The 13,953-nt window shown below is 34.9% G+C and overlaps 1 protein-coding gene across 1 annotated transcript; it reads left to right on the forward strand.

The window, feature by feature from the left end:
• Positions 1 to 234: 234 nt before the first annotated feature.
• Positions 235 to 8,089, forward strand: LOC135610228 (uncharacterized). Its single transcript, XM_065104473.1, has 4 exons — positions 235 to 873; positions 5,264 to 5,749; positions 7,130 to 7,678; positions 7,758 to 8,089. Exons 1-4 carry the CDS (start codon positions 325 to 327, stop codon positions 7,836 to 7,838), a joined length of 1,665 nt encoding a protein of 554 aa, XP_064960545.1. The 5' UTR covers positions 235 to 324; the 3' UTR covers positions 7,839 to 8,089.
• Positions 8,090 to 13,953: the final 5,864 nt, after the last annotated feature.

The raw sequence follows: 13,953 nt of genomic DNA on the forward strand, positions 1-13,953 counted from the left end.
TTGGGTTTAAGCAAAGACAGCCGATACTGAAAAGCCCAATTATCCGAAGTAGCAGATCGAATCAAGTCTATGGATAGATATTCTAATTAAGATTATGAATATAATTAAAGCGATCAATTAAGTATATTTTACTAAAATAAAATCTTAAAAACAGTAAGAAAACAATTTTAGTACCAAATACGTTTTCAGAAACGTATTCTATATCTTCGTTTTCAGAAACAACAAGGCACACAAACAAGTCCTCCTAATGCAAACGGATCTCTCTCGGTCGCTCCGACTTCACTGGGCCTAGACCATAGCCGTCTTTCTTTCCTCCCCCCTCTCATGGCGATCCCTTCCGACTCCGAAGGCGGCCCGAACCCTAAGCCCGGCGGAGTAAAGGACAAGGACGACGGAAAAGCGGTGCCTGAGGATACCACCAATGGCCTTGGTCGGGAAGGGGAAGAGGACGAGGACGAGGACGAGGACGAGATCGAGGAGGACGAGGAAGAAGACGGCGATGAGGAGGCGGAGGAAAAAGTAACCCCCTCCTCCGAGAGGAAGAATCTCGATCGCCTTCTCCGACGCCTCTCTGGAGGTCCCGTCCGCCTCCGCGTCCACGATGTCATCATCCGGGGCAACACTAAGACTAAGGACGCCCTTATCGAATCCGAGGTCCTTGACGCCTTCCGCACAGCCTCTTCAATGCAGGAGCTTCTCCAGGCTGCCGGCCTCGCCAACACGCGCCTCCGGCAGTTGGATATTTTCGATTCCGTCAACATTACGCTCGATTCCGGCCCCTCCGAGCTCCCTGGCACTGCTAATGTCGTCATCGATATTGTCGAGGCCAAGAATCCGCTCACGGGTGATTTTGGGGTGTATTCGAAGCCGGAGGTGAGATCTTCGATTTATTTTTTTTGTTTATCTTATTTGTCCTTTCCAATCTCTTAACTCCTTTATATTACTAGATCGCTTGGATATATATTATATTTTGTAACTTTGATTTGCAATTCTTCTCTGTTACAAACAAAATTATACATTAGGGCTTCAGCAAGTATTGAAGGGATTTTGAAGATAGATGACAAGTATCATGCTGTTGCTTCATCCTGACAGTTTACAATAGCCAATAATTTGGACAACTACCAAGTCATTGTGATAAGACTGCAAACAGAAAAGAAAAGTATTTTTACCCACTTTATAGAGTATGATGAGTCCATGAAAAAGATGCTGGTATTTGAAAATTTTGAACTAATGCAGTATTGTGATAGGACAGATCATAATGCGTAGGGATGAAAAGAGCATTAGTTTGAACCTAAGAATAGAGGACATGATATTTGAAATTCACCTCAAATGATAGTGGCTAAAAGACATTATATTTCTTCACAAACTACTAACACCCCTTAGTATCTTATTTGAATATCACCAAGCAGCATTGGAACAATATTTTCTTATTCTAGGGATTCTTAACTTACCTTTAGCAGATTGTGGACATATTATGGCACTTCCTGATTTGTAGTATGTTTTAATCATCATAAACTTCTTACTGCATAAAGCTTAAAGCTTTATCCTCACATTTTTTATGGTTATTTTGGATTACTGAAAACTAGTGTTGACAATTCTAGTGGAAAATTACGAACAAGAAAAGTAATCCAAAGACAATACATCAAGATTTTCTCAATATGGAAACTTCCTAACTCTGATGTGACAACCTCAACCTGAGGTAAAGTTGTTTATACATACATTCCCTTAGAAAATAACGGTAGATCCTTTAAATATATTTTATATGTATGCATATATCTGTTGTGTGTGTGTTTGCCTTGAAGATTGCAAATTTGTTCTTGAGATAAGCTACCTTCTTTAGATTGTTGGAAATCTACTATGAGGGGTCAAATTGAGCAAAATCCCCCTTTCAAGTATTTCTCAGAATGACACGAGATGGATTCCACCTAAAAAGGATAAACCCAAGAATTAAGTTGGGTGGGAAACTAAGACTCTTTACGAGTTAGTGTGTTCCAAATATGTTATTGAATGTGCCATTATTGCAAAAATATCCTTGGTTGATCCTATATAAAGAATGCCTTGGTAAAATTAGTACTGACTTGTTTTAGGGGGACAAAGAATGCGAGGAGGAACGAGAGAAATTAGGGTTACCTCTAGATGACAATTAAGAAAACTAGGAAAGAGGGTTAGAAGGGAAAGAAGAGGGGATAAATTACTAATTAGCTCTAGGGTTACGGGTTACCTAAGGGTTGTTGGCGTTTGTGATTCAAGATGATCTCGTCGAGTTCAAGTCAAGTCAAATCCTCATTGTTGAAGCAAGATGCAACTCGTTCAAATCACATCCAATCTCCGTTGTTGAAGCAAGAGGTGACTTTTCCAAGTTAGGCCCACATCACCACACAACTTGGCCAAGTCCTAGTCCAAGCAGGACTCAATTTCTAGCAAAGATGGACGACCAAGAACAATGTTGCACAGGTAGGAGACACCCGCAACTCCTTGAGTGCCTAGGAGTTATCTCATCACCTGATCTCCTCAGGACTTTAGGTAATTGATACCTATATGAAGAGATTGTTGCCTTCTCAAGAAATGAAAGAAACCCTTCTCCGTGAGAAGCCAAATCACGAGAGAAACAAGCCTTCTTCCTTCGTTGGCCACCTACAACACCATAATTCTATCGCCAAGAGAGATCCTTTCTATTGACGGCCACCGACGATCCTTCGTCAAGGTGTTCCAATAAGATCCCTCAAAGTCCAACCGGTCTAGAGCCTGCTCTAGTTGAGAGAACTAGAGGAGAAAGCAGAAGAGGCGTTGCTACCCATAATCAGGCCGTTGAGATCCTTGTTTCGAGTTGCCAACTAGTGCAAGCCCTCGTCTTCGACCCTTCTAGCAAGTCAGAGGCCTCAACGTTTTCCTAAACCTCTATCATACTAAAATTGGTTGATTCTGATATGGCTGGGATTGGATTAGATTGACACTCCTGAATCCTTCCTTTTGTTCCCCTTTATAATCCCTCGAAAGAAAATTAAGAGAAATAAAACAAAAATGTGGGAAAAAGTTTTTGTTGTGGCGAACAATAAGAAAAGGCAAAGGGGAAAAGTGCAGAACACTACTCTGTTTTCTCGGCTGATGTATCTGAGCCAGCTAACAGTGAAAAAGGAGAGGAGATGGAGAAGAGGATCAGGATAGGACACAACCCAATCTGCAGTAATAAACAAGCAAGGGAAAGAGTGTGAACTGTCTCCTACTGGAAGCTTCTCTTCTTTGAGGGAGAGGGGTGCCTCTAAATAAAGATAGAGAAAGAAGATTATTGCAGTAATAACACAAAGAATTCTTTTTCTAAAGCGAGATAGAGAAGAAATACTAAACTGCTTTCTTGCAATAATAAAAAAACTGTCTTGAACAATGCTTGCTGCATTTACATCCAGTGACATATCTTGCCATCCTACAAGTCATACAAAAAGAGACTTTTATAGGTCCTAACAGAAAAGTAATGTGTCTAAACATGAGGACTCTTCAACACCAAATAGACTCAAAAGGATCTTGGAAAGTTTCTTAAGTATCAGTTAAAAGGAATGATGGAAATATATGAAAAATGATAGTAAATGTGCCACTTTCCTCCTATTGATCCTTGCCTTTGTCATGTATTAAGTTGCTCAAGACTGATGTAGGAATCTTGTGTGGTTAAGGTCCATTTTAGCCCTTGTGGTTTTGGCCATGGATCACTTAAGCCCTTATGGTTTACTCGTGTCTAAAATAACCCGTACATTTTAAAAAACATAGCATATAAGCCCCTACCATCAAGTCTGAGTTAACAGACATTAGAGTCTGCTTACATGGTATGCTGACTCATAATAAACCATTAATATAATGACATATGTAATTTAAGTTTAAAAAATGGTTAAGGTCCATCTTGTTAAGGAAGAGGAAGCGACGGAGGTCGTAATGATGGACGAACGCGGAGAGGCAGAGGCGGAGGTGAGGGAGGGTTGGACCACCACGTCGTAGGCGCGACAGGTGGGGCGCAAGAGAGGACGAAATGAGAGGCGGTGGGGACGAAGATGCTCAAGAGAGGAAGAGGGACCAAGAGACTACTGTGTGCCTAGCTTTGGATTGGTCGATGCACATCTACCTTAGGCAGGATCGGAAGCTCCTGAGCTCATCATCAATGTGGGAGAGGCTATGTGCGTATGACGTCCTACTAGGCAGTAGCGACTCGGTGTTGTTGCTGGTGGTTGCTTCCACGACGATGCCTTCTCCCGTCATTGACGATGGTTTCATTTTTTTTTAACTTAAATTACATGTGTCATTATATTAATGGTTTATTGTGAGTCAGTATGTCACGTAAACAAATTATAACGTTTGTTAACTCAGACTTGACGGGAGGAGCTTATATGCTATATTTTTAAAAATATAAGGGTTATTTTAGACACAAATAAACCATAATGGCTTAAGTGGTCCATGGCCAAAACCATAGGGTCTAAAATGGACCTTAACCCAATCTTTTGCCCTTTGGAGGTCTTTGGAAGAACACAAGTAGCCCTAATTGATATGGAAAAATACCATTTCCAAGTGGTAAGCTTAGATACAACTTACAAGAAACCAGAGGCCATATAAAGGGTAATGATGGCTCTAGAAAGCAGCTCTTCTGTGCTTCAAGATTTATAGGGTAACTAATTGGAAATGGAAAATAAAAATTCTTACATTGCAAATTTCTTTACTACTTGTTCTGATGTTCTATCCCCTTTTTATGGCTCAACATTAGCATTTTGTTTTTCCAGTAGCTACCTCTTAAGGTCAATATGGAGACAGTTTTGAAAAATTCCCTTCTTTGTAATCTTCTATACATCTTTGCATATAATATTTTTTAAGCATGTAGGACAAAACTTTAAAAAATATATATGATGCTCTGTTTATGTGCTAGTAGTCCATATAATAAAGGCATTTGTTGTAGAATGGTTAACTTAGCAAAAAGTAGATGTATTTAATGTGGAAACAATTGAAAAATGTCCTTTTTATGGTTTTCATGGTAATATTACATCTGCATCTATCTTCTCTTTTTTAATTATTTCCATATGTGTCTTTTAGTCATCTGTTTGAATTATTTGCAATTTTGCATAACATTTGACTGATGATATCAAAGGTCAAGTTCTTGAAAAGGGGTAATGATTGTGATTCTGAAAACACTTTATTAGGTTGATGGATGGCTTGATGCATTTTTTGTGAGATAACTAATCTTTTGGGATTGGAATTCTGTTCATGCATTTCATAGTTGTGACTTTTGCAGGCTAGATCTTGGTCACTTGAAGGATCACTGAAGCTCAAAAACTTGTTTGGCTATGGTGATATTTTGGATGCTTCTGGGGCTTATGGTTTTGATCAAACATCCGAGATAAGTGCTGGAGTGTCCTTACCCAGATTCAAAGCAATATCAACTCCTCTTATGGCTCGAGTTTCATTGCTCTCTCATGATTGGTTGAAGTTTTCATCATACAAGGAACGGCTATTGGGACTTTCTTTTGGTTTGATATCAACTAGAAATCATGACCTGACTTACAATCTTACATGGCGAAACTTATCCGATCCATCACGTGTGTCATCCAAATCAATACGGAGACAGTTGGGACATAGTCTTCTCTCCTCAGTAAAATACACGTTCAGGGTTGATCATAGAGATTCGCATCTGAGGCCAACACGTGGATTTGCTTTCCTATCAACTTCTCAAGTTGGTGGTCTTGGACCAGATAGTAGGATCTTGCGATTTATTAGGCAGGTATAATTGCAAATCTTCTCTCCTGTTCTTGTAACATAGAAGTTGGATCAAGTTATGGAGTTTTAGTGATAACTTATATGGTATTTAGTTTTTCTGATGGTTGAAATTGTAATGTGATATACTAATTTTGCTGTTCTGAGTAAAAGATCTATTAATTTAAGGTAAAACTGTTGATATTAAAGTTTATTGTTGTCCTTTCTCATCCGCCTCGACTCTGGTGATAGAAGAGACAAATGATTAGTTTAGTTTTTAAGAATTTTACAATGGAAGGGATGTTCATTATGTTTTATATGGTTATACTAGGAGGCAGACAAACTGTGTCAAATTTTATCTCATCAGAGTTTTACACCTCTTGGAGTTTTGCCCCCTGCAAGGTTTGGGGGATAATATATTGGTGTTCACTCCCATTGGAGGTGATAAGTGGTGTAGAAGATGGCAATTTTAATGTATGAAATCTTGATGCATTTTACTGACCCATCATATTGGTAAAACAACTGGCAAGAATAATCTATGATAGAATTTCAATATTTCATTTAGAGTATTTCATTTCTTATTGAAGGTGGAGAAAGATAGGTACAGAAGATTTAAGTAAATTAGTAGCTGATGTTGAAATAAATTCTTGTAATAATTCACAAGAAGGTTCATAAGTAAATTTGAAGGACATTAATTATGAGGTTGTGACGAATGGATAATGCCTGCATAAAAACTTTTTTGTTTTTGACATATGTTGTTTTTAGCTACTAAAGAAAATTCACAGAGCATGAAAGCATTTAATAGTTTTTAACTTTAATTATTGGTGTAAACTCTTTACTAGGGAATACAAAAGTCACTGTCGTATTTACACCCTGTGAGATAAAAAAGAATGGAAGAATGCAAGCTCTTCTTTAATGTGTTTATAGGATGTCACCAGGTGAATTTGTGATAATTCATATCAAAACTAACTAGAAATTATGTAAAGATGGAGATGTACTATTACAATATAAAAATCATTTGATTAGAAGATGGGTTCAGAGCTGGCTTGGAGTCATGATGTGATTACCTTACGATGGAGCCATGCTATACAATGTGGGAACAGTTTACTGGTCAAGGTGTAGATATTCTTATTTCATGTTGTGGTTGGCAGAGGTCTAGGAGCTAATGGGTGAGGACTGTTGGGATGATTTGTCCTCTCACAAGACTGTTCACTGACTTTTTGGTATTAATTAGTGGTTAAAGTTGTGTTTTTTAGATATCTTAGTAGGATAACTGTTGGTATATGCATTTTAGAGTACAAAATCAGGCATGTTCCTGGTCAATGGCATATGAATATTTTTCTTGTTCAAATAAATGTTGAAATGTATACATTTCTCATTGTTCTCTGCTTCTTTTTTCTTGTAACAGGAGTTTGATCTTAGAGGAGCTTTCCCCCTGGGATTTTACCATGCTGCTGTCAACTTTGGAGTTGCAGCAGGTGCTATACTGCCATGGGGAAGTGGATTTATGAACTCGACAACACCATTATCTGAACGATTCTACATGGGTGGTCAATCTTCACCTGTTTGCAACTTGGGAGGGCCTACTTCGTTGTTGGGGTTTAAGTTAAGAGGATTAGGACCATCTGACTTACGAAGAGTGATTCCACCCAAACGTGGTGAAGATGAAGCTACTACCTCTTCTGAAAGGGATGCCTCAGGCAGCATTACGTCTCCAGGCAGGGATGTAACTGGAGGTGATTTTGCAGTTACTGCCTTTGCCGACCTTTCATTTGATCTACCTCTAAAGGTGTTCAGAGAGTCTGGAGTGCATGGTCATGTGTTCATCAATGCTGGAAATCTTGTCAAATTAACGGACGATGAGTTCAAGAATTTCTCAGTCAAGAGGTTCTTGGAGATGTTTAGGAGTTCTGCTGGGTTTGGCATAATTTTCCCCACCAGATTCTTTCGAATGGAGGTTCATCTCTTTTTAATTTTCATGCAAAACAGTCTCTAAATTTTTCTGTGCTCTAACAATATGTGTTTTTTGTTTACAGATTAACTACTGTTATATATTGAAACAGTTCCAGCATGACCATGGAAAAACAGGCATACAGTTTAGTTTCTCCACTCCATAGATTTGCCTATTCGACGATGAAAGCTCCAGATTTTTTCCAGTCTTGCACTAGTCTGTGTTTTTGCTGTTTTGCTTTTGTTAAAATGAGAAGCTTGGTTCCAAAGGCAAGAGAAAAGCCTGATTGATAAATTTTCTCAATATGAAGTTTTTTACTGACTATTTCTCGGACTTTGCTCCATGTATCTCCACAATAATTTGCTCAACTGATTCCTCTATTAGAAGTGGATCCACCATGCTGGTTTTTACTCATAAGGTATAAGAAAAGTCAAGCTTGTTAGAAAGTGGTGTGGCCATCATCATTTCTGTATTTCTGATGATGTATGGGACGCTAAGTGTGAGTTGAAGTTTTCTGTGTCGTTCGTAGCACTAGAGATGGTATCAGTCAACTTAGAGGTGACTGTCGTTGTTCACTGTGTCTGGAGGTGGGAAGCTTTCGTGTTTGCTGTCATCCTCTACTCGCACCTGCAATTGGCGTTTCTCGACACCATCCATTCTTATGCCGAAGCTGTATTGGCAAGTTGATTGTTGGTCTCGTCTTGTGTTGATTTGGATGGTTATGGTGTTGTGATTTTATACTTTGTCGATATAGAGTTTATTGTTCATAAAAAGAAAATTTGATTTCGCTAAGAAAAGTTTTCAATGCTTTTTGTAACCATATATTATTTTCAAAGTTTCCTGAAGTTACTTTGACAAGTTTTGGACTCCATTTTATTATTTTTTGTAATAAACCAAAAAAACAGTATAATCATATCCAAAACTTATTATTTTTCAACCAAACTTTCATAATTGCTTTCGAACTAATTAATAAGTACAAATATTACAAATTGATTCATGGATTTATCAAATTTAGTTGAACTTGTAAAAATTCAACTCATTCACAAACTAAATCTATCATAAAAGGCTCGTTAAAAATATTTTTAACAATAATGAGAAGTCATATCATTTTGTGTATTAAGACCATTTATTTCTAGAAAATTTGAGTTTATTTTGACAAGTTTCGAACCTATTTTCAATAGGGCCCAAAAACAATATAACTACATCCAAATCTTGCATGTAAGAACCTGTCCAAATGTTCTAATTTTTAAGAAACCATTGCATTGGATATCTATCTTTTTTTTTATTTAGAGAATCTTTTTTATATTTTTATGATTTATTTATAATCTAAAAATTTATGATTTTTTATATTTTCTCTGTTTTTATTTTCACCAAAATATGTTGAATCCATACAAGATATTTTTAATATTTAAGCTTCTAAATAGATGAATCACTTATAGTAAAAATTTTGTCCAAAAATATTAAGTCATGATATTCTATACACTGTTTTATAGTGAGTCAAACAAAAAATAAGAACTAGTCCAAATACTTCAATTTTTTTATAAAAGATTTGAATTGGATCTAGACAGATATCCATGACTATTTTAAATTTTAGAGTTTTTTTTTATACTTTTCTGATTTATTCTAAATCTGAATAGTTAATAATTTTCTTAATTTTGCTTTTTTTATTCCACCAAACATGATGAATCCTTGTAATTTTTTTAATATTTAAGCTTCTAAATAGATGGATAACCTATGGGAAAAATTTGATCTAAAATAGTCAACTTCTTGTATACAAAATATTCTTTTTGTTGTCAAACTAAAAATAGTGTATCGTATATAAAGACTAGTTCAAATATTCTAATTTTTTTATGAAAGCTTTTAGATGGATCCACATGGATATCTATTATTTTCTTCTAATTTAGACAATCTTTTTGATATTTTTCTGATTTATTCAAATCTGAACAGTTTGTGATTTTTCTATTTTCTCTAAGTTTTTTTATTTCTCCTTTAATATGTTGGATCCATGTAATATTTTTTAATATTTGAGCTTCTAAATAGATGAACAAACCAAAAATAATATATCACATATAAGGATTGGTTCAAATACTTGAAATTTTGAACCTTATGATTTTCCTATTTGCTCCGTATTTTCTCCATTTGCAGCAAAACATGATGGATGGATCTTTATTATGTTTTTTCATGTTTTTGTTAGGAACGAGTCGGTACTAAGAGGGGGTGAATTAGTGCAGCGGTAAAAATTACGTCGGTTAGAAAAACCTTCGTACGATAAAATCTGATTTCGACGAAAACTGTTTCGAAAATATCTTTAAATTGAAAGCATATGGAAGTATAGTTGATGTAAAGCAAGGAAGACAGTTTGCAGTTAAGATATAAGGATTGGTTCAAATATAAGGAACGAGTCGGCACTAAGAGGGGGGTGAATTAGTGCAGCGGTAAAAATTACATCGGTTAAAAAAACCTTCGTACGATAAAATCTGATTTCGACGAAAACTATTTCGGAAATATCTTTAAATTGAAAGCATATGGAAGTATAGTTGATGTAAAGTAAGGAAGGCAATTTACGGTTAAGATAAATGACAAAATAGAAATGCAAACCGATTTATAGTGGTTCGGTCGTCGTGACCTACATCCACTCCTCCGATTTCTCTTTCGTCGAGGCCACCAACATCCACTATCGATCTTCCTTTAATAGGCGAAGATCAACCTCTTTCTTACACCCCTCTTCTCCTTTTACTGGGTTTAGGAGACAACCCTTACAAGCATTCACTCCTCTCTCAAACTATTCTAACACTTAAACTAGAAGAGAAGAATTCTCACAAGAGATTACAATAGCGTTTTTTCCTCTTTAAATTATTGTGCTTGTATATGTTAACCAGGGATGAGAAGGGTATTTATAGGCTTCAAGTTGATTCAAACTTGGAACCTAAAAAAGTCTCATCGCAGGTTTCCTAGGTACTGGCGGTACCACCACCGTTCCTGGGTGGTACTACCGCCGTAGGATCTGGTATTAGGCGGTACCACTACCGATCAGGGGTGGTACCACTGCTGGCACATTGTTGTTGGCGGTACCACCGCCCAGCTTGGGCGGTACCACTGTCCAGATTTCCTGGGGTGATGTTCCCAAGCGGTGCCACCGTCGGCCAGGCTTTCAGCACTTAGGTTGGGCCTTGAGTCTGGTCCAAACCAGCCCAACTTCGGGGCCAGTTGGCCCCTAACATAGTTGATGGGATTACCTCCCAATCCCAACTCTAATTATGTGCTAACTATGATTCCTAAGACATATTCTAAGGTAAGTCCAATTTCTTCTGGCGAGCTTTCGGCAATCTTCCGGCGAACTTCTGACGATCTCTCGGTAATATTCCGACGGACTCCTAGCAAGCTCCTAGACTTCACGACGATCTTCTTGGAAAGTTCCTACAAGCTTCTTTAGCAATCTCTTGAACTTCTCGGTTGGTTCCGGTAGAACTTCCGATAAACGTCCGGACTTCTGACGAACTCTCGAACTCCCAACGAAATCGCGTTCTTGACTCTGGGATTTCATTTTGCTTTATGCCTTGCTATCGTAGTTAATCCCGCATACATAAAAATACACTTCAATCTATACAATTATTACTAAGCATAAATCATGTTATTCGACATGTTATTGGTCCATCGACGCTTCATCCGATTTTTCGGTGCATCGTCTTCTCTTGTGGCTTATTACCCAATTGGCTAGTTGACCTTGCAACTCCGATATACTTGGCCCAATATCTGCTCTTCTTGGCCTGATACCTGAATCCATGGTCCGAAGTCTTCTGTCGATACGTCGATCGATCCTCCGGCCCGACGTTCAATCTTTTGACATATTTTCCTCTGGCCCAACATGATTCTTCCTATTTTAATTGTCTCTCCCTGATCGAAGCATCCTGTGTCACTCAAAACGCAGATTAAATCATAAACACTTATCAATTGGTTTCATCATCAAAATTCGAGATTCAATAATTTTAACTTTTACGTAGATGGACAATCTATTATAAAAATTTGGTCAACAAAATCAACTTCTAATATACAATACATAATTTTTAAAGTCAAACCAAAAAAGTGTATTGTATACCGGGACTAATATAAATGATTTGAAATTTTCAATAAAGCTTTGAATTGGACCTAGTTGGACATCTATCATTTTTTTTTAATTTAGATATTTTTTATTTATTTAAAATTGAATAGTATACGGATTTCTTTTTATTTTTTGTAATATTTTTTTATATTTTAGCTTCTAAATAGATTGATAACCTATGGTAAAAATTTAGCCTAAAAATTAAATAAAAAATAATTTTCAAGAAAGAATATATCACAAAGACTGGTTCAAATGCTGTAAAAATTTTCAAGAAAGGAATGCATTGCACCTAGATGAATATCTATCATCTTTTTGCTAATTTAGAATATTTTTTGATATTTTATTTATTCAAAAACTGAATAGTCTGTGATTTTTTTTATTTTCACCAAGTTTTTTCATTTTCACCAAAATATATTGGATCCATGCAATATTTTTTTAAATATTTGAGTTTCTAAATATATAGACAATTTATGGTAAAAATTTGGTATGAAAATATTAAGCCCTAATATCTGAAACATTAATTTTGAGGTCAAACCAAAAATAATGTATTGCATATACGGACTCATTAAAATGCTCTGAAATTTTTCTAAAAACCTTGAATTGGATCTAGATGGACATCTTTCACTGATACCCTATTTTGAAGAATTTTTTTTATTTATGTTTTTTTTATTTTCACCTAAAAATGATGGATCCATATAATATTTTTTGACATTTGACCTTCTAAATAGATGAACAACTTATGGTAAAAATTTGGTCTAAGAATGTCAACTCCTAGTATATGATATAGTATTTCTGTGATCAAATTAAAAAATAATATATAATATACAACGACTAATTTAGAGAATTTTTCATCATTTTTATTTATTTAGAATCTAAATAATTTGTGCCTTTCCTATATATATATATATATATATATATATATATATATATATATATATATATATATATATATATATATATATATATATATATATATATATATATATATATATATATATATATATATATATATATTATTTCCATCCAAATATGATTGATCCATATAATATTTTTTAATATTTAAGCTTCTAAATATATGGACAACATTTGATAAAAATTTAGTCTAAAAAATTCAACTCTCGGTATACAATACATTTTTTTCGAGATCAAACTAAAAGATATATATATATATATATATATATATATATATATATATATATATATATATATATATATATATATATATATATATATATATATACACGAAAATTTTCGAGAAAGTTTTGAATTGGGCCTAAATGGACATCTATCATCTTTTCTTCTAGTTTATAGGATTTTTTTGATATTTTTTATTTATTCAGAATTTGAATAGTGTGCGAGTTTCCTATTTTCTCATTGTTTTTTCATTTCCCCCAAACCATGACAGATCTACGCAATATTTTTTCACATCTTAGCTTCTAAATAGATGGATAACCTCTGATTAAAATTTGGTTCATAAAAATTAAGTCCTGATACCCAATACACTATATTTGCGGTCAAACAAAACAAATAGTGTATCGCATATTATGATCGGTACAAATGCACAAAAAATATTATGATGGATATCTGTAATCTTTTTAATAATTTAAAGATCATTTTTGATATTTTTATTTATTCATAATCTGAAGAGCTTATGATTTTTTTTTATTTCTTATGCGTTTTTCATTTCCTATTAAATATTTTGGATCCATGTAGTATTTTTTTAATATTTGAGCTTCTAAATATATTGACAATCTTTGGTAAAAATTTGGTCCAAAAATATTAAGCCCTGATTTTTAATATATTATTTTTGTGGTTAAACCAAAAAAAATGCATTGCGTATAAAGACAGGTCCAAATACTCTAAAATTTTAATTTTAAATTAGACCCAAATGGACACTGTTATTAGTTTTCTATTTTAGATAGTTCTTTTGATTTTTTTTCAATTCAGAATCTGAATAGTTTATAAAAAATTTTCTATATATTTTTTTATTTTCAACAAATCATGATGAATCCCTACAATGGTTACTAACATTTAATTTTCTAAATAGATGGATAACTATGATAAAAAATTGATCAAAAAAATTAAGCCCTAATATCCAATGTCCTGTTTTTTGGGGTCAAATAAAAAATAATGTATCCTATAAACTAAATAGATATCTATTCTCCTTTTCCAAATTTGGAGA

The sequence above is a fragment of the Musa acuminata genome, chromosome BXJ2-4 (assembly GCF_036884655.1).
Source record: "Musa acuminata AAA Group cultivar baxijiao chromosome BXJ2-4, Cavendish_Baxijiao_AAA, whole genome shotgun sequence".
Lineage (NCBI taxonomy): Eukaryota > Viridiplantae > Streptophyta > Magnoliopsida > Zingiberales > Musaceae > Musa > Musa acuminata.

What these genes read in the sequence shown, in the direction of transcription:
- LOC135610228 (XM_065104473.1), top strand. Translation starts at nt 325, where the DNA reads ATGGCGATCCCTTCCGACTCCGAAGGCGGCCCGAACCCTAAGCCCGGC. An exon ending in GGGTGTATTCGAAGCCGGAG is followed by an intron (nt 874 to 5,263) that starts GTGAGATCTTCG and finishes TGACTTTTGCAG; the next exon opens with GCTAGATCTTGGTCACTTGA. An exon ending in CCAGATTCTTTCGAATGGAG is followed by an intron (nt 7,679 to 7,757) that starts GTTCATCTCTTT and finishes TTTTGTTTACAG; the next exon opens with ATTAACTACTGTTATATATT.